General features: G+C 39.3%; 3 protein-coding genes across 6 annotated transcripts in view; 2 read left to right on the top strand and 1 right to left on the bottom strand.

The window, feature by feature from the left end:
- Window positions 1-13,405, bottom strand: part of sh3pxd2ab (SH3 and PX domains 2Ab) — a 70,990-nt gene extending 57,585 nt beyond the window's left edge. For 2 of the 3 annotated variants that reach the window (XM_034682419.1, XM_034682421.1), the window contains exons 1-2: window positions 10,683-11,206; window positions 2,161-2,241 (exon numbers count right to left, since the gene is read on the bottom strand). In XM_034682419.1, coding sequence (XP_034538310.1) covers window positions 2,161-2,241; window positions 10,683-10,754 — 153 coding nt within the window. In that variant the 5' untranslated portion in view covers window positions 10,755-11,206. Of the gene's footprint in view, window positions 1-2,160; window positions 2,242-10,682; window positions 11,207-13,265 lie in introns of those variants that run through there. The other variant, XM_034682420.1, reaches the window with a different exon arrangement.
- Window positions 7,935-8,915, top strand: LOC117811388 (N-acetyllactosaminide beta-1,3-N-acetylglucosaminyltransferase 3-like). Its single transcript, XM_034681636.1, has one exon. It carries the CDS (start codon window positions 7,935-7,937, stop codon window positions 8,913-8,915), a length of 981 nt encoding a protein of 326 aa, XP_034537527.1.
- A 1,975-nt stretch (window positions 13,406-15,380) lies between the features above and the next one.
- Window positions 15,381-26,426, top strand: part of slka (STE20-like kinase a) — a 32,348-nt gene continuing 21,302 nt past the window's right edge. Inside the window, exons 1-3 of one of the 2 annotated variants that reach the window (XM_034681080.1) lie at window positions 15,381-16,019; window positions 20,675-20,839; window positions 25,857-25,905. In XM_034681080.1, coding sequence (XP_034536971.1) covers window positions 15,870-16,019; window positions 20,675-20,839; window positions 25,857-25,905 — 364 coding nt within the window. In that variant the 5' untranslated portion in view covers window positions 15,381-15,869. The remainder of the gene's footprint in view (window positions 16,020-20,674; window positions 20,840-25,856; window positions 25,906-26,426) is intronic. The other variant, XM_034681079.1, reaches the window with a different exon arrangement.

Raw genomic sequence — 26,426 nt, 5'->3', positions numbered from 1 at the left:
TTCAGAAGGATTTAGATAAAAAGGAGTTGGGATGTGGATAATTTATGATCTCTGCTTCCCAGAGGAGCAGTTATGAGTTATGTTGAGTGTGCTGAGAGCTTTGAAACATTAGCAGCGAGTGCTCTTTTGGACATCCATTTGACAGGGAGAATGGATACTTCATTTTTAAAAGACAAACAGCAGAGAAGACTTCTGTTGACACATGGGTTTTATGCAACCAGCTGTACAATGCAGGCGGATATTGGACATAAAATGAATGATAGGCCATCGCTTAAAAAGGGTTTCTTGTTCTATGACCTGGCTTGGCTTTTCTGAATTCTCAATTAATAGTTTTCAGATGAGATCATGGTCACATTTGTCAGTCCAAGGGTGTTAAATGCTTTTTTTTTTTCCTGTCAGCTTCTGGTGAGAATAAAGCGAGCAATTGTGCCACAAAGACACAGAACAGTGCAGAGATGGAGGGAGATTGTAGGTGTCTGTTGGCAGATACACAAACAAATCTCAGTTTCTGCTCGGAAAGAGACGGATATTTTAAAAGAGGCGAGAAAGAAATGAGACTATATTGCATAAGGAGATATGCAGCTGGTGAAAATTATAATTTCTTTAGCACTTTCGAGGGACCCAATGATGTTTTACATTTACTTGGACATTAGAGCAATGGTATCTCCTGTTAGTCTTCACATCCACGTCTCAAAAACTGCCCAACCCCCAACCCTTTCCTGACCACAGCTTCCCCCTTTACTTCATCAAATGCCGTATGGGATTAGTCCTTGCATTTCCTAAACAACATCCTCCTTCCGTAGAGCTGACTATAATCTTACTGGTGTAACTGTAATTGCAAATAATAATACATTTCTTCTTTGGCCTCTTTTGAGAAGATTGTTTTACTAAAGCCAGAAGTCCTCAATCCAATGTCTGTAACCACCAGTATGCTTCACTCTTGACACTCAATCTTTCACATATATGACTATGTTCATATAAGAAAAAAGAAACCTTCCCCACTCATTCTGTATGGACAGCTGCAGACTGTTGTTCTTCATGGATTACCATGGCCAGACAAACACACCCAGGCAGCAGGGATCTATGGACAAGACTAATGTTTGCAGAGACAGGAGAGAAGCTCTATTTCCAACGAGCAGACCAGGGCAGAATTTTCCTGGCTTTTAGCATGAGACCAGAGAACAAAGGGTTTCCTCCGCTGCCTTCAACACAGCCAGCCCACCAGAGACTCAACACTGTAGAGCACAGTCTTATAAAGAGAGGGTTATCAGAGAAGAGCCTGGGACGCTCTTTTACGAGGAAAATTCTAGATAAGAGGGCCACTCATTGGATTTAAACCCCACTCACTCTTGCCTTGAGAGTGGAGATGTTTCAACATGTCTCTCAAACAGGCCTGTAGGATGAGGGAAGATGTGTAATGTGTGCATTTATTCATGTTTTACACAACAGCACATCCCTCTTGAATCCAGAACCCAAAGGAAGTTCTTTTCACCATTAAACTGGCACTATTTAATCTGAGGATTGCTGATCGCTAGCTTGGGCTTCATCTAACGTCATCAAAATGATGTGAAAACATGGACAGGGTCAGGGGCATAGTGAGGCAGAGAGACTTGATTTTGTTGATGGAGCTAAAAACTACTTAGGCCTTCATCTGATGAGTGGAATCAACACAAAACATTGCTTAGTCACATAAAATACATTTTCATATTTAATCTTATGTTTCAGACTTTTGCAACATGTTTAATGTGAATGGCCATGTTGCAAAACCAATGAATAGTTCAGCACTATGCAGTAAAAATTAAAACTTAAGTCAGGGTTAAAAATGTGGAGACGTGACTCCAGGCTCCTGGATATCCTACAAACAATCCGAAGGCTTAACTTTGTCCCATGCTGTATTCTGCATACAGGCTGAGGTCATTTTTTCTTCCTGCATCTGCTGACTGGATTTCCCCTATTTCCCTTTTTTTCCAAGCAGGCTCCAGTAGACTTAAATGAGACCTTTTACTGAACATACTGTCTCCTAGCAGCTAAACAGAAAGACGTGACCAAAAGGTCAAACTGACCTCACAGAGTTAATATGAGGAAGACATATTCTCAATACATAATTCAAAGATCTTTTAGCTTTCGCTTTTTGTGTAAGAAAGCGTCAGAATAACGTACCTGTAGGTCAAAGAACTTGCTGTATCTCCTGTAGATGACATGGGAAGTCGAATCTGAGTACGTGACGTTGATGAGGTACACCTAGGGAGAGAAGAACAAACAAGAGGCCCATTAAGTCACTTTGTCAAAGACGCCACGGCACCTCTTTGGCTCCACTTGTCCCAATGACACAAAGTGCATTCCAATCCGACTTAACTTCAAGAGGTCGTAAAAGGTCAGATAAACTCATTAAGTTGGTCTGTTTCCATCACACATTGGAAAGCCTTCAGGGGTCAATGAGAGGCCTATGGATTTCAAGTGTTATGTCATTAATACCATTTATAACGAACAGCATGTGTGATTTGGGACTCAGCTGATTGACTGTGACTGAATTCACTGTTTCTAAAATGTATTGGATCAAATCTTATTTCTACTTAAGATCCTACAGCACTGATAACAAAAAGCTGTAAAGGTGTATTCAGTCCCTTACATTGACCGCCTATAGAGATGGATGACAAATCTCTGCCTCCTCTCATTGTGAAAAATAGCCAAAATACATTTCTAAAATGTATTGGATCAAATCTTATTTCTACTTAAGATCCTACAGCACTGATAACAAAAAGCTGTAAAGGTGTATTCAGTCCCTTACATTGACCGCCTATAGAGATGGATGACAAATCTCTGCCTCCTCTCATTGTGAAAAATAGCCAAAATAACCCCCCCCCCCCCCCCCCCCCCCCCCCCCCAAACAGGCACTGACATCTTGCATTGGTGATGTACTTTGGAGCCAAGGCATGCGCAAGGGGGATCTGGCCATGGGATTGATTTGTCCCACCCCTTCCACTCAGCTTGCCAAAACACACATTAAAACTGCAAAGATCCGTCAGTGTTTGTTAGGTTTTCTTAAGCCTATTCTGCTAAATGGATAAACACAGGGCTGCAGGAGCTGCATTTGTCAACAAAGCTGTCAATCATGGCTCTATACAACTGTTGTATAATAAACTTCACCGAAAAACAATAACACTGCAACATAAAAAAGCATGATAAGAACTAAAGTGAACAAAAAAAAAAATGTTGAGAAAAATTTCTTTGACCTATTTTTTGATTCAAAGTTTGAGCCATGTCCCACCTGTTAACATGGAGGATGCAGGGTTGATGAACTATAATGCAGCCAGTCAGTATGGGGAATCTCCCATTGTTTGGCTTCACTTTAGAACAGCTGACATGTTGTCCATCTTTTCACACAGTGTATGGTCCCCTATATAACTTCCAACTTTACATGTCACAATTTTTCATCCACCTGAGTCCACTGACTGGGGAAATTAAATGATGCTCTCAATATGTCAACAACTTCCAAAATGTATATCTATCACCAAGAAAAATGACACAGAAGAAGTGTTCACTTTTGCAAAACCGAAATGGGATTTGTCCTTTGTAGACATCAGTCATGTACAGAACAAAAACCTGTTGACTTTAAATCCTCTATTCCCCTCAACAATAAAGGACCAACAAACAACCATGCATGCATTGAGGTTCGGGAACAGGTGGTTGCACCTAATGCATTTCTTCTTTGTGCATGGCATGGCAAGAGTGTTTACAAAAGAGGCATTTTCGCATATGGCGGCAATCTGCAAGGACATCAGTTACAAGTCTGAAATGCAGTCTTCATTCTGCAGTTCATTATAGAAAGAGTGTGCAGCAAGGTGGATCGAGCTCTCCAGCAGCTCGCTAATTAGATACAGGCAGCATGACCAAACAGTCTGATTTAGGCAACAGCATGGCTAAAAGCGAGGGAGTGCAAGGTCAAGATACATCCAAAAAGGACCATGAACCATGTTTAGGTTAGAACATGACAATGTTATTCATGAATGGGTTAATAATCTGCTATTAAAGCACCAATGTAAGTACATTTCTGTGGATTTCCCAGGTAACACAAAGAGTACCATAAGGAATTGGTTGTGATGGCTGCAACAAACCATTACTGATGCCTTAGAGCACATCATAATTTCATGCAAGTGGATTATAAACAAGGAAACAACCCCATTATGAGCCCATTTACGAGTGGCACATCTGCTTTAAATAATAATGACTGGTGGTCATAATGTGCTGATACACTGACACAGTTTGACTAAATTCTTCAGCCTGTATTAACTGCACAAACTAGAGACTTCTCTTTGGATCTCATCCCTCTGATCTCCCATCATCCCCCTCTGGTTGTGTGTGTAAACAAGGATTAGTTGCCATGCACTCTCTGGCTTCAGCGCCATGAGATCCTGGAAGGAAGTCACACTTGAACAGTGGGGACAAAAGACAAAGGGTTGCTTCTTCCCTCTCTCAAACCGGATAAGCATTTTCAGTTGCTTAGCTCATAGATAATGAGATTTTTTTTTTTCCCCGTCTTCTTCCCTCGTGGGGACTTCCCAGTCAGCCCCTCACCACCGGCTGCAGTCCCAGGGGAAAGTCTGTGCCCTATGTTTAGTGGCCTCAGGGAGCCTCTCTCAGCAGGAGATGGATGATGCAATTGATTTTAACTCTCAGGTTAATTAATCCAATTGTACCTGATGGACTAATTGATTTTTGCAGTCCCGCTGAGACATGTCTCGTGGCTCATTGGATTTGATTACTCAAGTCAGTGAGACAACACCAACACCGGACCATGCAGTCAAACAAGACCATGAGTCTGCAGGACACATTGGCAGCTCTGTGAGAATAAATGCTAAACTTGAAATACTAACATGATCACTATGACAATACTAACATGCTAATGTTTAACAGGTCAAATGTTTGTTTGTTCACCATTTTAGACTAGAATATTAGCCTGGCACAACAAACTAAAATCTTTGAGAATCTTTGAGAATCTTTGTCATCGTCAATTCAACCTCTGGAAACCATGGAGTAACCAACAAATAAGCACATTCATAACCTCCCCTGTGAGAAGTGATCTAACTTTGTTTTTTATTGGCCACTGGCATTTGAGAATTTTCCCTCGTCCTTTAAAATGTAACTGATCTGGTCTCATGGAAGATCTCTTTTTGACTGAAATCCCTCCAGCATTACGCATAACAGTAGTTCAGCTCCAAACATCTGAGTCTGAATCAGAGGAAGAAGTAGGAGCCTACCATCTGAACTGTTTGATTTTGTCTCAGACTAGTGAACCACAATGTGCATCAGGGATGTTCGAAAGCGACTAATTTTCAAATTGTTTAAATGGAAATTCAAATTCTGACTAACCAGTCAGTCCAAAGAAACACAAAGAAAACAGCCAAATTTGAGCACAATTTACGTAACATGGCTAAACACAGTCTGCGGGTAAACAATGTTAAACTGTCTAACAATAACATAACTAGCAACACCAGCCTTTGGCCCTTCTTGCAAATTCCCATCCACATATATGCTGGATAACATCCGGGTAATACAGCATAATAGCATTACATCGGTAGCTGTTAACTAACTACTGAGGGTTGCTGCCCTAGTACACCTTAGACACAACATATATGGCATTTGTCTGGCCTACAATAATGAAAATATACATTATTTGCTTAACAAGTAACAAGTAAGTCTGGTTGGAGCGACAATGTTTAATAATTTAATTCCCTAAAACGCATAGCAAAGCATACATGCGGAAATATCCATATGTGTTCCAACGCTATGAACCTACTGCTAAATGCTAACTCTGGATTGTTAGATAGTCCTAGACAAGTAAGGCATTAAACTCCATTCCACTTCACTTTTTTATACCATATACTTCGCACTCACAGCACACTGCCAAATAACTCAACATGTTTCAGGGATCGGACTAGACACATATACTGTGGATAATATTGATTAATTGCTTAGGATAATATGTATTACATTTTCTGTTCCCTTTTAACTTAAAGCTAGGCTATGCTAATAGTCTACGAGCTTTGAAAGCAAGAGAGTGAATGATACTGCCTCCTGAACCCAAAAAGAAAAGGGATCATCAACCTAATTTGTTCTCACGTGTGGGGTCCCCCAGGGATGTATTTTGGGTCCCCTCTTATTCACTGTTTACAAACTTCCCCTGTGGCATATCCTGCATAGGCACAACATAGACTTTCACTGCTATGCAAATAATACTCAGCTCTACTACTAATAATAATAATACGAATAATAATACGAATAATAATAATTATTATTATTATTATTATTAGTATTATTATTTGTATTATTATTAATACAAAGAGAGAAAGACTTGTCTGTTTTGTTACAGTGAAGCATGGCAAGGTGGCTTGAGCATACTACAAGCATAGACAATTTAAGTGTCATATCAAACAGGAACTGGAGCTGTGTGATCACCTGTAAGTGAAACAATGGATCCGACTTGCAGCACTTTAATGGCAATTACATTGTCATCAAGTTATGGTTAAAAGGGTTTCTGTAATAGAGGAACTTACATGGATATTAAAATCTATGTTTATAGTATGTCCAGCACTTCTTTTTCCTTATTGAACCAGTGAGAGTGCTATGGATTATCTTTTCGTCTGTTGCTTAGATGTGACAATACACCATATTGTCATCCATCAGGCGCAGCTCCAACTTAAACTTGTTCCAACAAGTTACACCTGTTTGATCACATTTAACTTTGACTACAGCTTCTGACTTCACACATAAAAAAGGATTTGTTTCATGTGGACTTTATCTGATTGGTTTACATGCAAGTACAATTTCCTGAGGGCAGGTCTAAACTATTTCCTGCTGTGAACATTACACTTGATCAGAGACACATTTGAAGAAATACAAACAGGACACTCAAATCTTCTTTTAACATGTTCAGGTAAATGTTTCAGAGTTAATGCTTGTTTCAATATGTGCTACATGTATGTGTCAAACCAATTTAATGTCATGTGTTATTTAACAAGTTAAAATAATTTTAAGACTGGGAGTGATGCAAGGGCGTTGGTGTGTTGAAGTATGTCTGTAACAGGTAAGACGTCTTTTTGGTTTTCTGAAGAGGACAAATATATTTTTGGACACCATATCATGCTAGTGCAGCACTGGTGTTTATGCAAGGTTTGGGCATTTTGAAACCAGAAACAACTAGAAAATTATGAAACACATGCAAAAAGTGAAGCTAAGGATTGAAAAATGATCAAAATGTTACAGTAAATAATTCAGAAACGAAATGAAGTATAACAATACTGGATATTTTGCCAAATTATTTTGACATAAGAAAGGACAGCACTCAAGTTTTTACAATGTATCTTGTGATAAAAAATATGCATGCATAGGAACGTGCTTGAATGTATGGGAATTAAGCAACAATATAGTCTCTTTATCAATGGTTGTCTTTTATCAATCACAATACTTTCTCTAATCTTAACCAAGTAGTTTTTAGACTTCAACCTCAAACGTATACAATATAGCATAGTATGCAATATTTTGAGTGATAGCATGGTAGCTATATTAAATTTTGTCATTTTGACGCAAATTTCGAGTGAAATAATGTCGCCTACTAGGGTTTTAACCAAAGTTGCTGCCCCACCAACTATTTCAGACCAGATAATGTTTAGAGATCACTCTGAGAGTCAATGTTCTGGGAAAAAAATAACAAGGTCCATACATATAACAACTCTTGTCAAAAAGAGATGGAATTAGTAAACTGTTTTTTTTTTCGTTACAGGCTTTTCATGAGAAACAGAATCATCAGAGCAGGAACTTCCTTGCTTTTGGGACTTCTTCTTGTGGACCTTTATTTCCATGAAAACTGCATTCACCACAAAACCCCTCTGTTCTTGGAAGAAATCCTAAGCAATGGCACTGAAGAAGAAGCACCCATGACAAACAGCTCCCTGCCAAAATGCCAAAAGGATTTGTCTGCAGTCAAGACTCCAGGCTTCACATACCAACCTCAGACGATTCAAGACTTTCTCTACTATCGCCATTGTCGTGAATTCCCCTTGATACTGGATGCTCCTGGCAAATGTGAAGGAGATGACGACATCTTTCTTCTGCTTGTCATAAAAAGCTCCCCTGTGAACTTCAAATACAGAGAGGTGCTCCGCAAAACCTGGGCCGAAGAGAGGTTATATAAAGGCATGTGGATTCGAAGGGTCTTCATCACAGGAACAATGACGGATGTTTCTGAGAGACAGAGAACCAACAAACTCCTTCGACTGGAACAACGGACGTACAACGACATCCTCCAGTGGGACTTTAACGATACCTTCTTCAACCTCACCTTGAAGCAGATGCTCTTCCTCGAATGGATGGAAAAAAGCTGCTGGAATGTCCACTTCTTGTTTAATAGCAATGATGATATCTTCGCCAACCCAGACAACATGGTCGAGTACCTCCAAAGCCTCAAGGACAATGATGGAGGCAAGCACCTGTTTACTGGTCATCTCCTCACTGATCCAAAACCGGATAGATGGTTGGACAGCAAGTACTTTCTTCCATTCACAGTCTACTACCCAGACACATATCCACCCTACTGTGCTGGTGGGGGCATCCTCCTGTCCTTCTACACAGCTTTATCCATACACAAGATATCCAAGTTCATTAGTTATATTCCTATTGATGATGCTTACATGGGGATGTGTCTGGCTGAAACAAATCTGGCACCTAGTTCTCATTCAGGATGGTACGCTCCCTCTCGCACACTGGATACATATGACCTTTGCTTTCTTAAAGAGCTGCTCGTTCTGCACAAATTCTCCCCGGTTCAATTAAATGCATTATGGAATAGAATACACGATTCCAATCTGATATGTGGTACCTTGAAGAAACCACTTCAGGACCTTATTTTCAAGTGGTAAATAAGCTTTTTAGCTACTTTGCTCATTGCACATGGTTTGAACTGCTTTACAGCACTGTTCCCCTGCAGCTTTGAATGCACAGAGCGATCCTTGCATACTTATTTTAAGTGAAGTGTGGGAGGTTATTACATATTTGCATAAAAGCTCTTAGTCAGTTGGGGGTGACCTGCGATACTTCATGATTATCACCAAACTCTGTCTTAGGCAGCTACTTTCAACAAAACTTTATGTTCAACTATGATTAAATGCACTGAGAGGATTTTTTTTTACTGGTTGTGAAACCGACAGCAATGAATACTTGTGTTTCTTAATGAACTACAACAGCAAAAGAGACCATCATGAAGTAAAGTGACTGTATTATACAGCTTTTTATAAAACCTCTCAGTGCCAGAGTCAGTCCCACAAAGGGATTTAGGCCAAGCTAACGAAAAAGTCCAGTAATATTTTCATTGGCAAGTTTCCTCAGTGAGAAGTACATTACACAGTTCAAATAAAGCAGGGGATTTAGAATTGCAGACCATCAAACACACATGGGCAGAATCTGCAAATAATAAGGTGTATCACTTTTAGCCACAGGGGCCACTGAAACCCTCACAACAGTTTCTTACAGTGGCTTGAAATTTCCTATTGACTTAATGGGTTTTTTTTTTTGTTGTGTGATATTTTCTATAAGTCATGTATCCAATCCATGAGTATAAAACCAAATGGTTGATATTAATATTGTGTATTTCTTCATTTTGGGTTAGCTAACACATTAGATGATGTCTTACTACAAAAACACCAAATCCTATCAAAATAACATCAACTCTATTTCATTGTCAATAGACAACTTGTTAGCATAAAGCCTTTCAAATAAGGTCCACCTCAGCCACCACACAAAGCAGCTAGCATACGCCACACCGACCAACAATCCAACATCAGCCTGCTACACAATAGCAGTCAAGAGCCACAGACTTGGAAAAACATCTGAATATAGCTTTCCATCTGAAGTCACATTGTAATCTAACATAGACACATAAACATGTCTTGTCCTGCATGTCATCTTGTTGAAAAAGGAAACAAACAGTCAAAGAGAGGAAATTGCATGTCTAGTGCAAGTTTGCAGGCTAGCTGGTCAGCTACAGATCATCAACCAGCATGTAAAAAAAAACGAACAACTTGTAAATATGATTTGTCTTTTTGTGTAGCCTGTAATATTTTGCAGCCCGGGTGCATTTTCTCTTGTTTTGCTGTCAGGGCTCTGCTGTCCAGTTGATGTCCATCAGACACAGACACTAACACGCCCCTCTAGCTGTAAAAGGAGATTTCCTTATTAGACCTCATGTCACTATTTTGTATGATAATCTATCAGCAAATTACGGACAATAATTCATACAACAAAATGATAAGTGTTTATGCTTCCAGTAAATTGTGTTTTGTCCATAGCTGTGCTCTCTGTTAGTCAAAAGCTTGAAAATAGCATTAAGAGTTTGTGTTTCTAGTTCAAAAGTCAAAGTAATCCACTTTCAATTTAAAGCAACAAGTGTTCACTTCATTGTATGATAGGAGAGAAGTTAAGAGTAAACCATGGGTACATTTTTGCAGCATGAACTTCAAGTATTCAAACCACACTTTGGAGAGATATTTATATTGGACCAAAGTGCTGTACCAACAGCCAACCAGCTGCAAGTACAGCTGAAATGTTAAGACACACAACAAGTAGCTTAGTTTCTATGAAGTTGTAAGTTCACTTTAATAAGATGATAACAAAACGATGGGACAACTCACATAATGTTTGGAGGGATTCCTTCTCTTCTGCACGTCCACAACATTAACGTCGAGCACCGTGCGGAGCTGCATCTTCAAACACTAGTCGAGAATTGCACCAAAACTAATCTAAATGCTACAAAACAAGATGCTTAGCCATGAAAACAATACAGGGTTTGAAGAAAACAGACATGCATGAACTGGCCTGAGAGGACTGGAGGGAAGGAGGGAGAAAAAGTTAGTTGAAAAGAGGGGAAAGTCTCGCGGCACTCAAGCTTTTGGTGCATCCATGAGCTGATGGTGTCTGTCGGTCTCGAGCTTCTGAACTGCTTGTGAAACATAACAACGCAGTAAAAAGTAGCGATTCATCTGTCTTCCCCTCCCTCAAGAGGGGCTGGACTCCCCCGCTGCACAGACAGACAGGAGGGGAGAGAAATGTAAATGTGCGGGGCGGCCCTCCCTCAGCTGACTGGACGCTGCTGAGTAACCTCTGAGGAAGTCACATTGTTTGGGACCAGTTTCTTGTGTCTTGCGGGTCATATTATTCCTGATGTTATGCAACAATAAAAGTGTTGAAGAAATAAAAATGTTCTGTGTTGAGAATTAAAACCACATTTTTCTTTACAAAAAAATAAAAAAGTTCATGAAAACTGATGAAGGAGCCCGTTGCTGCCTTCAGATGTAACTCCCACTTCTTGTTGTAAACCTTGCAAAACATAAAAAAAAAAACCTTTCCATTTTTTTTGAGTCAAGACTTACAATTTTTATTATTTTATTTTATTTTATTGTATTATTATTACTATTATTATTATTATTATTATTATTATTATTATTATTATTATTATTATTATTATTTGAATCATTATTATTTGAATCATTATTATTTGAATCATTATTATTTGAATCATTGCTTTAAGATTTATTTATCTTATTTAATTATTTAATTATTTAATTATTTATTTATTTATTTATTTATTGTATTCATCTGATCTTGATAATGTTAACTTAATTTTAACTTTTATTTCCACTCTTACTTATTTTATTAACTTTACTGTATTCATTTTTTTTTATTTTGAAGTATTTTATTTATAATCTTGCCTTTTATAATTTTACCATTGCTGTTGTTTTCTGTCTCTGTTATTCTGTGAAGCACTTTGGGCTGCATGTTTTTATGTATGAAAGGTGCTATATGAATAGGATAAGATAAAGTCTTATTCGTCCCACAAAGGGGAAATTTAAGTGTGACAGCAGTAAAGTAGACAGCGCAAAACAGTATAAAGCAAGCAAGAGCATAAATAAAGTTGAGTTGAGTTGAGTTGAGTTGAGTTGAGTTGAGTTGAGTTGAGTACAATGAAGAACTTTTGATAGCCAATTCTGATTTTGTGATATACACAAATAAGTAGAGCAAAATGGTTTGCTCTACTTATTTGTGTTTATCAACTCCAAAAAATGTCTGTATGCACACTGTGTATTTTTAACTTGAAAACAGCTTGTACAAAAAATTCAAAGAGGTATTAATAGCTGTGAATCAAAAATGTATCACGTAGGCCTATTTTTACGAGTGACCTCACATACAAACTGCCTATTTAAAGGATCATTTGGAAGTTACATCAGGATTTCTGACTGACCTTAAACTCGGCATATAGTTAATGACTCTGCTGCCATCCAGTGGAGGGGACATGAAGCGACAGGCCAACAGTAGGTTTATTTTCCACACAAGGGAGCGCTCCACATCCTCATAATGTATTAAAGTGAATAAGTGCTGCACGTTTTGTTATTATTGTTATAGTGTGTTGCTGTATTTACCAGTACGACAGTCCTGAATAATATTTGCACCAACTACCTTCTACAAAACTTCACAATTTTAAATAATGCAATTTACTTATACATGTATCAGCCCTGTTTCAAGTATTGTATGTTGATGATGTTTAAATCATATGAAGCTTGTATGATGATTTTCACACAATAATCTACACGACACCTATAAGAGTTCTCCAAATAACCAGTAACACTATAAGCTTAATTTAATCACAATGTTAGATAATCCAACAGTGTAAAACAAACACACTTAATGGGGCTTATGAGAAGACTTACTTTTATTTTGTAACTTAAAGTACATTTTACTACTTCTACTTGAGTGTTTAGGTATATGGCGACTTACAGACTTAATTTGTTGTGAAATATCCTGTTTCTTTTTTCTTTTCTCTGTTCTGTTTGTGGATCTTTTTTGTGTGTGTGTGTTTCTGTTAATTTAATTATCCCCTGTGTTTATTGTTTTATTGTTTATTTGGTTTGGTGTCATGTGTATAAGGTTAAATGTGAATAAAACAAATTATACAATATATATATATATATATATATATATATATATATATATATATATATATATATATATATATATATATCCTGTGGGGGGAAAAAGAGCACACATGCCACTGAGTAATACTTTTCAGTTGAACTATAATAGGCTCCTCAGCAGTGCCAGACTGTGACTGTATTATGACACGGGATAAGCTGAACAGATCAATCAGCCTGCATCATCTGACTCCATGTATCGTAATGTCTGAAGGCCTGAGGGGACCTAAACTGTGGAAGAACTCCTACCATTTTTTCTTCATCATGACGACAAGAACAGAAGAAGCATGCGTAGAAGAGCCCAAGAGCTGAGCCGCTGAGCACGTCCTGCCGAGGAGATTCAGGAAACAGATACAGCTAACCAACTGCGTTGTCAAGCTGACAAGAGAGGGGACAGCTGATACCGGAAATGTCTATTTGTAGTCTACAAAGTAAACGCGTTAAGTTTGGTGTCTGGTTGTAACAATAAAGCTGAACATATGTTGCCAATGTTTCAGCTTTAAAGAAATCATTTTCACTAAAACGTTGGCAACATTTAAGCTACGTGAAAGATGTAAAGCTGTTAACTCCAGTGCAATATCTCAACAACCACGTGCAATATTGTAATTTATTCTATAACATATTTTATTATTATATTCATCCACTAAAATTGCACTCTGGCTTAGGCTAATTCATTTATTTATGTCTTAAAAGTTATTTTACATTTCTTTGTACAGATAGTATTTTTATTTTTATTCTTATTCAGAATTTTTAGGGTTAGTTTTTAGGTTTCTATATTTATTGTCTTTACTGTCTTGTTGTGTCCTTACTGTCTTGTTGTTAAGTACCAGTGTTACATTCACCACGTCAAATTCCTTGTGTGTTTCAGCTCACTTGGCAATAAAGATTTCTTGATTCTTCTTGATTCTTGAACTCAGAAGTGTTGTCAGACTATTTTTGATTAAGGTGGCCCAACTGAGGAGCTAACTATGGCAGGGGTGGTTTTACACACACACTACCTTTCTGACTCTACATATTTGCTTGAACTACTCACATTAAAGTATCATACAGCGGTCATACTCATGTTTGTAGTGTCTCAACTTTATAAAGCTGTGGCAACAGATGCATCTTCAAAGCTTAATTTTTAAAGGGTTAAATATAAATAAATAAAATTAAGTCCAGAAACCAATTTGAAGAACTTAAAAATGTGCAATTCAGTAAAAAGAAGTTGCCAATAAATGTATGTTTGATGGTAAGACAGTGTGCATGAATTAGCTTTCAGTATTATTTGGACAGATTCCTCTCTTTTGCACTTCTCTTATAAAATAGATGTAGCCTATCGAGTATTTTCTAACAGCTTTAAGTACCAACACAAAACATACATACACTTTAAATGCTTAGGAGACTGATGGCAATCTGTTCAGCAGTCCAATAAGTTGATTTTAGCTAATAGCTAAAATGTTGGTACTTGAGGGAGACCATGGTACCCCACTGTACATGCCCCTGAATGAACCACAAGGCCTAGTTCCTACCAAGTTATCAAAGCCAGCACACTTTCTCTATGAGTAGTAGAGATGTGACATTTGTGAACGAGCCAGTCTTTTGAACGGCTCTTTTAAGTGAATGATGAGAACCGATTCGAAGTTGCAAACTGTTCATTTGGGAACCGTTTTTATATGCAGATTTCCCACGCTGCATTCACGTGTCACCTGAGTGCCCCATGAGTCTGAGTTGTCACGCTGTCTTCACGTGAACAACCAATGCCATCTCCGAGTATGAGTTATCCACAGCAAGCTCCATGCACGAGAACGCGCCTATATATTCGCAGCTAACTTAGGGGAGGAGATTAGTCAGCGCCGCCGACTGGAGTGAAGACATTTATTTACTGCTGTATCTGCTGTATTACTGCTGCGTTCTTGTGTGGAAAATTTTACAGTCAAGTTGTTTTGCATGGAAGTTATCTGTAGCCTGCGTAGTTTTTATAGCGCCACAACGTTTTCTCACTGTCGAAGCATGGAGATATGGCATCATCTTATGGAATGTTTACAGTGCCAAATTAAATTATAATCAATATTTCAGAATAATTCCCACCAATAGAGTATATACTGTATATATTGGAGGGATGTGTAAATTTGAATTATTCTGGTCCAAATCTTATCTTATAACTGCTAACAGTGATTGTTTCCTTGATAAAAACGAGTTACCCCTGGTTGACTTCTAAAAAATGAATAACTATAACAGTGAGCCAAAGAGCCAGTCTTTTGAACGGCTCTTTGAAAGGAACGGCTCCTCAAGATCCGATTCCCTTCAATTGGCCATAAATCCCATCTCTACTTTGTATGTTTTAAAGCCCGTTCGTCATTATCTGCTTTATTTTGAAAGGTTGTACCGGAAGTCCAGATGTCGCTCGCGGGAACTTGACGCTAGTCCGCTAACTTCTGTCTGTGTGGTCATCCAACCGAAGCATGGGATCTTTTTTGACTCTCCATTTTAACGCGATTAATGATGAAAAAGCCGTATCCATGGTGGAATGATTACTGATCTACATCTCTCATTGTTTTCAACCTGAACCAGCAGCCTGAGCGGAAAGACGAACTCTTCTCTGTGTGTGTCGTCTGCCTGAAGAAGAGCGTCCTGTGATCACTGCTAGCTGTGATGTGACTATGAATAACCACCGTCGAGGGAAGTTATAATTGACACTATCATAGCTGAATGGCTACAATAGCAGCTTGTCTGCCCTCATCTATCGCCTGCATGCTGTTATTTCCATAGCTATACTCAAAGCCCCTGCGTCGGGAGGAACCGCTATATTCTCTTGGCGGAAATAACCGAGGAGCCCGCATCAACACTGAGCTCTACTTCTCATCAGAAAACATGTCTTTCTTCAATTTTCGGAAGATATTCAAACTGGGCCCTGACAAGAAGAAGAAGCAGTATGAACATGTACACAGAGACGTCAACCCTGAGGAAATCTGGGACATCATTGGAGAGCTGGGAGATGGAGCGTTTGGCAAAGTGTTCAAGGTAGTGTATTATTTCTCTAACCCATTTCTTTAAAGACATTTTTTCCTCCTCCATTGTGTTTGCAGGACAGAAGGTGTGAAATGACAGCAGTGACAGATCGGGCAGGCCACATCTTCAAGGCCCTCAATCATGCATTTTGCATATACTGTGTATGCTCTCAATATTAGACTTGTAAGGCCTATAATTATCTTCCTGGGGGAGACATATAGAAAGGAAATGTGACCCAGGGCTGTGTTTAAAAAATGACCTGAAAGCTCTGTCATGGAAAGATGGAAATCTCATGGTTACTGTTAAAACAATACCTTATAAATAATCGATAATATCACGATACAGCGATTCTCTGATAACCAAATTATGACGATAAATTGCAAGACCAAGAGTCATGAAGTAGTAACATTGTGAGTCATATCTGTCTAGAATTAAGTGTTATTTTTAAAAGCATGATATTGATTGGCTCCAGTAGTACTATTATTGTTTCCCACCCACCCAGTAGTTGTTGCAATGCTAAGATATAAATGTGACTTTGCCATAGAGATGCATTTGGCATCAGTGTTCAGTCTGTTAAAGTTGTTGGTCACTTACACAGAGTAAACATGGCCTCTTACATGCAGAAGCTGATGGAGTGTAAAGTTGCTCTGTGAGATCAGAGGACACACCGTAAGAAACAATAATAATGATTCCTCTAAATGTCAAATGTGTGTATGTGTACATGATTTAGCACACTGCTGAAGTCCCTTCAGGGGGATGTTTTCCTTTGTTTTTGTCACTGTATATGACACATAAAGTGGACACAGAACCTGCAGCACTGTTACAGTTTAATGCAAATGTATTGAAAACAGTGCCTGTGGGTGTAATAGGGAAATTCAGAGTGTCAGGAAGGGGGTGTTTCCTCTTTTTGTGACTGTTTCTAAAGCTGTTGTTTGCTCGGTTGGATTGCATTGTATGGCGAGGTATTCATAGTGTTTTGTCCCCCATCTGTAATCTCGACTACTTGATCGAACTCTCTCTCTCGAGGTTATTATTACAAAGCTGTGTTCACGTACCTGTAGCAGCCTTTATGTTGTTCAGTGGAGGTCAATTTCATTACTCATATACGACCTTTTTTCAACAGTTTGACCATTAATGAGCACAATGCGAGGCAAAAGAGACGATTATCAGAGCAGAAATGGAGGTTATTGAGGGATGTAGTAGGAATAAGTGTAGCATGAAGCTCAATTCCTAAGCATTTATGTTTTTATGTGTATTTATTTGCACAATTAAAAGATAATACACACAAAAAAGAGCAAAGATAAATAATAAACTGGCAGAAAACCCAAATAGTGTTCTAATATCAAAAGATTATTTAAAAAATACTAAATTGACACATATAAAGACGATAGTTGATACTAAAAATAAAATAGCATAAAAATACACAAAATGAACAGTTAATATAAATACAGTTACTACATTTAAACAGAATTCAAAAGTACAAAAATGAATATGATGTGTATGGACACCTGTTTATGAATATGTGGTTGAGCATGATGAGTATAATTAAGTAACAATGGTTAAAAGTTTTTTCAAGCATCCTTTATAACATTTTAAAGATTCCAGAATTTGCTGCCCCTGAAACATATTGAATGAATTGACTTCTACAGGTAAAACATTTAGGAGGATGAAGAAATATCATCTGTGACTTATGTTTCCCCGCCCTGGAACTCCTGTGATCATATAATAATGCTGCTAAATGGCCCGCAAATCTAAATTTGGCACTTTTCAAGTCTTATTAGCCGGTTTAACCAACTGTGATGAAAACCAGAAGACTCTCACGGCGTCCTACACTCAGGTTTTTAAAAAAAACCAAAAAACATACAGAGGATGAAGATGGGCTTGCCTCCTTCAGGTCGCATTACTGTCAGCACAGAACACATTTCATCAGTTATTTCACAGGCGTTTGATGGCTGCCTCATTTGGGTGGGGTGGGAAAAGATTGCAATGGATGTGTGAATCAGCTGTTAAAAAGAATCCTGCACTCACATAAACATCTACAGGCTTTTTGTGGTGTTTTATTAGTTAGGAGGTGTGTCGCTTTGTTTGGACACAATACGAAATGCACACATAATTCTGGTCGCACACCCTGATTGGCGTGTGTGTCACTGAAAATAATGTCAGACACAAATTCAGTCCTCCAGCTAAATGAGAGTGCCCATGTGTTACAGCTAGAGCTCTTCACAGAAATTATTTACCTGTCTTAAAGGATCAATATTCAGGATTATGAGCTTTCTTGAGATGACACCCACAGCTCTCATTTAATCCTTCAAAACAAGCCAGTGTTGTAAAATGTCATGTACATAACGACTGAAGGCCACAGACCACTTGAAGAACTCCATCATTCTCCATCATGAAGCTAATATAAGGTTGTGTATGTGTTAGTGATTTGTAGACAGGAGTCCAGCAGTACAAAGGGAAAGACAGAGGCAGTGTGTCAGGTCAGCACTGTGTAAATATAGGGTGTGACACACTCTACAGCAGTTGGTCCTCCTAACACTCCCTCCCTGGTCTTTTTCCTTAACTCCCTGAGATTGTGTCTGTATCCATAAACACTAAATCCACAGCCGGCCTTAAAATAACTTCTTGGCTCCTAGGTTGGCCAAATGTTTGGTAATTTTTTTATTAGTCTCTGCAGTACAGCAGCAACTCATCTGGAGTGGAGATATTTAGGCATTTGTTAGGATTTGATACTGTACAGGATTGAATGGAGGTTGGTTACGTTGGTTACAGATAACATGAAACCAGATAATAATATCAAAACTCATCTGATTAATAACATGGTACACATTTCCCCTTTTTTGAAGTCTTCCTCCGCATGATGTTCATTAAGTCAGTTGGGTTCCAACACCCAAGTGTAAGGGCTTGGCTTCCTCTGATTGACAAGTAGCTACTGCATTGACCTGCCAGTCAGGATAGAGACTTAGCAATGTGTGTCATCCCTCTAATTCAAATGCATTCATTTCTGTCTCCCAAAGAAATCAAGATAGAGATGGCCCCAAACCATCTGGTCTCCAACCAAATTACTGACAACAGGGTGGCTGTATGATTCTTATTTACAGTCTATGGTAACAGTGTAGAGGAGAACTAGCAATTTCCCCAATCAGAAACCCATAAATCATACATTTATTTGCTCAGATGTTTGATTTACTTTCACTGCAACACTTTAAGGGGAGTTAGGGTATTGAATGTGAAAGGAAAGAAGGACACGAGTTGAGAAAAGGAGGAAGAAAAAGAGGTAGTGGCGAGTTTTAAAAGTTCACCGACTGTGTGAAGCTGGTTTAGCTCAGTTGGTAGAGCATGCTCCCCATGTGCATATGCTACAGTCCTTGGCGTACTAGTTGTAGGATCGATTCCCGGTACTGACCATAGACTATAGACTATATAACATAGACTATATAATATATGGACGTAGTATCCGTGACATCCCCCATCTGTTTCTGAAGCGCTGTTTTGAGAGTAAAGAGGCGGGCTTTAAACCTCCTAGCCAACAGCTACAGTATTCCCGCCTGTCAATCAAGTCAGCTGTGCCTCTCATTGGAAGACTCGTAATCTAAATATCTTCAAAGTTGCCGTGTTAAAAAAAAATTCAACCCCCCCCCCCCCCCCCCCCCCCCGATCAAGAAATTTGCTATCCAGACTACACTTGTCTTTCGCTGTAAACATGTTTATTTCTGCTGTAAAGATCGGCTTTTTTGAATTGGTGTGTATGTGGTTTCCGGTACTTCCGGAGCCAGCCTTAAGCGGATCTTCGATGAACTGCAGTTTTTAGCACTTCTGCATTGGACTCAAATTTTTAGACCGGATGTTGCCGCTTGGTTCTGACATGATTTGGCGCTTGTCATCCCCCCTCTCTTTCACCACATTTCCTGTCACTCTCAAGCTAATAATAATAATCTTTTTTTTTAAAAATAGACTGACTGTGAAACCAGAAAGGTTTAGAGCTCTCCCTGGTAACTGGCTGCAGTATAGGTCACAAACCCCAAAGACCTCCATTCTGACAAAAACACACGAGTCATTGAACTCCTCATAGCCTTAAGTATCTACTTTAAATCAACACAAGAATCTCTTCTGCTCTGGACTGTACCCGGCTGAGGGATTTTGAACATTTTATCTGTAAGTTGCGTGTTTTGGCTAGCAGCAAGGGTGTGACGTCAGTCCTGAGGCTCTATCAGCCAGGTCACTTCTGCTCTACCAACACAATATGTCAGCACCTTTTTGCTTCACGTCTCACAATGGGCAGAAATGAACGCATGTTGTGTGTCAACTGTGTTTTGTTTTCTTCCCAGAGGAGTCTTTTTGTATTTAACAACCTGTTATCACCTGTATATGTGTGGGAACTGTACCTACAGGTATTGTTTTGATATAAACACAAGCCATAAAGTGCCAAAGTGTTAATTGCTCTCGATTCAGAATGGCTTTAGTCTTAATAGAGATTGTAAACGTTGATGGATCTATTTCTCCAAAAGTTGCTGCATAGAAAGCTAATTGTTCTGTTGTCCAGCCAGCAGCATTATAAGTAATGTATTAAACTGCATACTCAATTAAAACATTGTTCTCTTTCATTCTTTATTAGTATTGTGAGAATATAACCAGTAATGCTGTGTTGACGTCATTGTCACTTTCAGGCCCAGAACAAGCAGAATGGGACCCTCGCTGCTGCCAAGGTTATTGACACAAAGACGGAGGATGAACTGGAGGACTACATGGTAGAGATCGACATCCTGGCCTCCTGCAACCACCACCACATCGTCAAACTGCTGGACGCCTTTTATTTTGAAGGCAAACTGTGGGTAAGTAAGTCTCCCTCTCGTTTGTTGCTGTTGATTTGGAGCCAAGGAGACACAGAGGCAATGAAGTAGTCACGCACAGAGACACACAAATTCATTACAAGCCACTGTTTGTGATGCTGTTTCCCAAAGGATTCTTATGTCATATGATTTCAGGATGAGAGCAGGGTATTTTTCTCCCGTCAGTTACAGTGGAGGAGTTTAAAGCCAGTCATGGGGCCTTTTCACATTGCTTGTTTGAGATGGGAATGCAATGCATGGCCATTGTGTATGAAAGGTACAGAGGCGTTCCACTATTAATAGGGGTGTGAAAAAATATTGATACAGCAATATATCGCGATACTTTTATTTTTTAAGTTATATTTTTGGGGCTTTTTGCCTTTATTTTATAGGACAGCTGATGAGAGACAGGAAATGTGGAGAGCAGAGAGTGGGGAAAGACATGCAGGAAATGGTCACGGCCGGGAATCGAACCGGCGACCCCTACCACAAGGACTGTAGCCTCTGTATTGGCACTTTTCCACTACACAGTTTCAGCCCTACTCGACTCGACTCAGCTCTATTTGGCTCAACTCTACTCGGTTTGGGTACCTCTTCCACCAGCCCAAGTACTGACTCACGCTGGGCAGGGTCGTCATGACACAGCTGTGCTAAACTGCGTTCACATCATTTTGAACGCAACACAAACGCATCAGTGCCTCGGCCACTAGACTCAAAAGAGTCGGCACCTCGTCAACGGACCATGGAGAAACTTTGCGGGCAGACATTGTACAGTACTGATGTTGTTTTTTAAAAAAATGGCGGGTTTGATTCCTGTGTTGAGTGTCGCGCTCATGACTCTTTGGCGACGACATTCTCTGACCAATCAGTGGCCGGCAGTCCGTCGACGTCACCTTTTAGTATCGGCTCAGCTCGCTTGGAACCAGAGCAGAGCAGGTATGAAAAACTGGTATCTCACACACGAGGTACCGCGCCCGTGGAAATGCAACACAAACCGAGTAGAGACGGGTCAAGTTGAGTAGAGTAGGGCTAAGACGGGCCGGTGGAAAAGGGCCGTATGTGGGGCGCTTAGACCGCTAGGCCACCACTGCCCCATATCCCGATACTTTGACCTCCAATATGATATCGATATTTCAACTCTTAATATCGATTTTTTTGTAAAAATTAAAATTCATATTTTAGCCGAGTTGGAACTAAAATACGACCTCAGTATTTCAAAAACAATAAAGTGGACTTAATAGTTTTGACTTAATTTGTCCTTTCAGTTTTGAGTAATATTGTGTGATTTACATATACACCATCTCTATTTTTTTCTTAGTTAACTGTGTAGAATATCACGATATATCACAATATTGTGATACATGATATATCGTGATACTATCGTATCATGACCCAAGTATCGTGACGCATATCGTATCGGGAGGTTCTTGCCAATACTCCCCCCTAACTATTAAGCTGCTAGAAGAGGTAGAAACAGAGGTGAAGCAATGTCAATGTAAATACCTCTGTTGCTCCCAAACACTGTGTAAAATTCCACACTGGAGGTAGCAATATGACTTCATTATGAGGTTGAGTGTGAAAGAAGAAAGGAGCTGCATTAGGTTGCTGTTTTGGAATCTCTGTGTCACAAAGTCTGGAGGCTGGGTTCAAAGCTGGGGCTGCATGTGTAAGAGCAGGATTGTCGGACCACCTAGAAGTCACAGGTCATCATCTACAAAGAAAACAAGACACTCAAAGAATCTCCAGGAGTGGTTTCTTAATGGTGACTAAAAAAATAAAATCCTCTTAACCATTCCTTCTTTAGGTCTCCTGTGCCTGTTTCCTTTAAGAGCTGTTTTTTTTGAAAAGCTTCAAAATGAGTCTCTTATTAATCTCTTCATACATGGTCGGTAGATCCCATTCTGTGTGCACTAAGAGGCCCCACAGCAATTAGGTCCAGGCAGGTGGTGTCATGTGACCGTCCCTTGTGGACTGGCCACATCTATGGGATGATAATGGAGTGGTTTTGGTGGCTGGAGAAAGTGCTTGTGAATTATTCAGAGCTGCATACGGGTCCGTCCCTCAGGCAACCCCTCTGACATTAAAGCAGCGAGGCCAATGTATAACTTCCCCCTCTTTGTATGGATTAGCTGTTTAGTTAATGTATAATAATAATAATAATAATAATAATAATAATAATAATAATAATAATAATAATAATAATGTAGCTCCCTTTTCTGCAAATATTAAGCCAGAAACATGTTAAAAATAAGATTGATGAGTTTCAGTTGAACCAGAGTAACAATCAGCGCATGTTAATGTGTGTACTCTAAACCTCGAGAAACACCTGTAGGGATCATAACTGTGTATCACACGAGATTCTCACGGCACAGTCATTTATTATGAGGAACAGGAACTACTGCTTGGCTGCTCCTCTTTGTTTGAATAGAGGGTGGTGCTCAGTTGCAGCTTTGATTGATTTTTTTTTTTTTGATCATCTGATACCACGAGCTGCCAACTCAAAGGCAGTATGAATGAAGTATGATCAGGTGCATTACATCAGCTATTGAGACTGAGGTCAGGCTCTGATCGGTTGACCATCTCAATAACGGGATTAATGTTGCATTGCTGTGTTCATCTAATGCTCTGCAGCTCCACTGAGATATCTATGATGTGTTCACTGAACCACTTAATCTATAGTTCTCTTATATTAGCGCAGTTTACCCTCATTAGAAGCAGTATGTCATCTCGCTCGAATCTAAACTAGTACTATAGCTTTAAGCTGTATTATACTTGTATTTATTTCTTTATAATTTAATTCAATTCAATTTGCTTATTTGCATGAACAAAGACATGTTGTTGCCAAAGCACATAAGATTCATACATAGGGGCACTGGTGGCCTAGCGGTCTTAGTGCCCCAAACAGAGGCTACAGTCCTCGTCGCAGGGGTTGCTGGTTCGATTCCTGGCCGGTCCACCATTTCCTGCATGTCCTCCCCCCGCTCTCTACTCCCCATATTTCCTGTCTCTCTTCAGCTGTCCTATCAAATAAAGGCAAAAAGACCAAAAATATAACTTAAAAAAAAAAAGATATGAGGAGAACAGGATTGGTTGTTACACTTTTTACTGTTTTGATGATCGCTCATCATTAAAACATCTTTCAATAGTCATTCCTACATTAAATTGGAGCTTAAGGTGTTGGCTTGAAATGTGTATCCCTCTCATTTTCCAACTCATTGTAACAAAGAGGCAATTAATTATCAAAGACACTCTGACACATTGTGACAACCAACCCCATCATGGGGATGGTTGTCACACACTATGGGGTTGGTTGTCACAATGGTATTTCAATGGGAAAAATCTTTTAAAAAAGGCAATGGGGCAGAACTAAATTTGAAAGTTTAATTGCAGTGATAGGCCTACATAACTTAATGCATTTTAACATAAAATGAGCAAGGAACATGAACAGGAAACACATCTTTAGGCCAGCCTATATAACAACATAAAAAACAAAACAAATAGGCCTAACAATAATGGCCGACTCAACTGGTTATTACATGTGACAACCAACCCCAAACAGAGAGTGACGATCAACCCCAACTGGATTTTTTTGATAGCATCAAGGCTAACAACCATCTAACAACTATTTAGCTAGCTAATAAAAATCTAAACTATAGCTTTTCCCTCACACTTTGTAAGGGTAACACTTGTTTTGTTTTAAACCCATCGTTTAAAAGCCTAGAAGAAAAATACTGAGGAGCTGAATATTTACAATTTGACATGAAAAACACAAAAAGTCCTCTCACCTCAAGATCAGCTGTCTTAGTCCAGAGAATATTATGTAGGTGAGCTCTGAACCTAATTCTGGGAATGTCCATACCCAAATTTGAGAGACAGTGCCCTGTGGTGGTGAGATATAACGAGTGTGCCAACCAACCCGTGTGACAACCAACCCCGTTCTCCCCTACATTACATATATATTCATTACATATTATATACATTACATATTTTATACGCATTAATAAACAATGGTGTCACCCATACATCAAATCTCAATTTCCTCACTTGATGCGGTATGCTCATAAAACCTTCACATAAAATCAGATATTATGGGATGGTGCGTCCCTCAGGCTGTGACAGGCAGACACATATATAGCAGCCAGAGGAGCTGCTGACCCTTCCCCCAGGATAACTGACAGTTTCTCTTCTGGGGTTAATGTTGGGAAGTTTGTTACTATTTTAGTAATTTCCCTGTAGTGGGAATCTCTTAGAAAAGAGAACTTGCTGCTGTGGAGGAGGAAGTGCATCTCTGTCTCTATGTCCCCTGTAGAGCAGTGAGCACATAGCCGCCTAGCTTGTATTTGGTCAGGATACGCCTTTGTTTTGTATCTCTGACACTGTACAGATATTCCAACAATTTATATCTATGTTATTTGGTTGTGGCAGAAATGATATATCTGTGTAGTACATGAGATCTTAATCTGAACGTGTGAGCTCAAGGCCTACTTGAATATTCAGTAACGCTCACCCAAATGAGGAAGTCGTTTTTCATCAGAACATATGATGAAATATCCTGGATGTGAGTCAAATGTGGACATACACACGCATTTACCATGCATTTACACCCAAAAAGGTGTTAGGAAATGTTCTACCCTGGCCAACTATCACAGCCCACTCTGCAGAATTTTTTAGTTGCAGGAGGATCCCAGTTAATCTTGGTCTCCTAGTTTGCAAATATAACCCTCAGTGATCAACATCAAGTGTTTTACTGCAGTGCTATAAAAAAAGATGCTCTGATAGAGGAAGCTCAGTGTGGCTGTCCCATGTCAGATCAATAGACTTCTTGGAATGTCTCCACAGTATGATCAATAACACAGAGTAAGGGGTTGTGATGTCTTCCCTATAAAGGTCATGTTGTTCTCCTGCTATGAATAACACACGTTCCTCCTTACAGCAAATGAAATGTAGTGATGCTTTGCGCTAAATAAGTGTTTTTCATTATTACTCATTCTTCCTCTTCTGTTTTGTGTCACTGTTGCAGATTCTGATAGAGTTCTGTGCAGGCGGTGCAGTGGATGCCATCATGCTGGGTAAGTCCCTCCTTCATGAAGGAAACCAAAAAAAAAAGAGAAAGTCCTGAAGCTTTTTCTTTTCTCCATCCTCCAGTGCCAGCTCTCTTTATTCCGTCCAGAAGCCTCCTCTGTGGGATTTTTTTCCCTCTTGCCAGTTAAAGAGGCCACTCCAACTGTGTAATTATTGAAGCTCAGATTTCAAGGAGTGGTTTGTCCACTCTGTGCAGTTTCTCTCTCTTGTTTTGAAGGTTACAGAAACACCTTTTCTCATGGGTGAATTACACTTACAAAAAGGAGACCAGTGTATTCCGTTTATTGTTGGATGTTGATGCTTTTGGCTCTGTGGCCTGACTCAACTGGAACATTTTTTGTACCCTGTATTTGTCTAGTCATACATGCTGGCTGGTTTCAGGGTAGAGTGTAGTCCTCCAGTTGCTATTGGATACCAACAGGCTTTCATAGTTGGTGTTAGTATATCCAAATGGTCAAATGTAGGGGTGGGAATTGATAAGATTTTATCAATGTCAATGCCATTGTCA

Source organism: Notolabrus celidotus, chromosome 4 (assembly GCF_009762535.1).
Source record: "Notolabrus celidotus isolate fNotCel1 chromosome 4, fNotCel1.pri, whole genome shotgun sequence".
NCBI lineage: Eukaryota > Metazoa > Chordata > Actinopteri > Labriformes > Labridae > Notolabrus > Notolabrus celidotus.
This window is presented reverse-complemented; position numbering and strand designations above follow the sequence as displayed.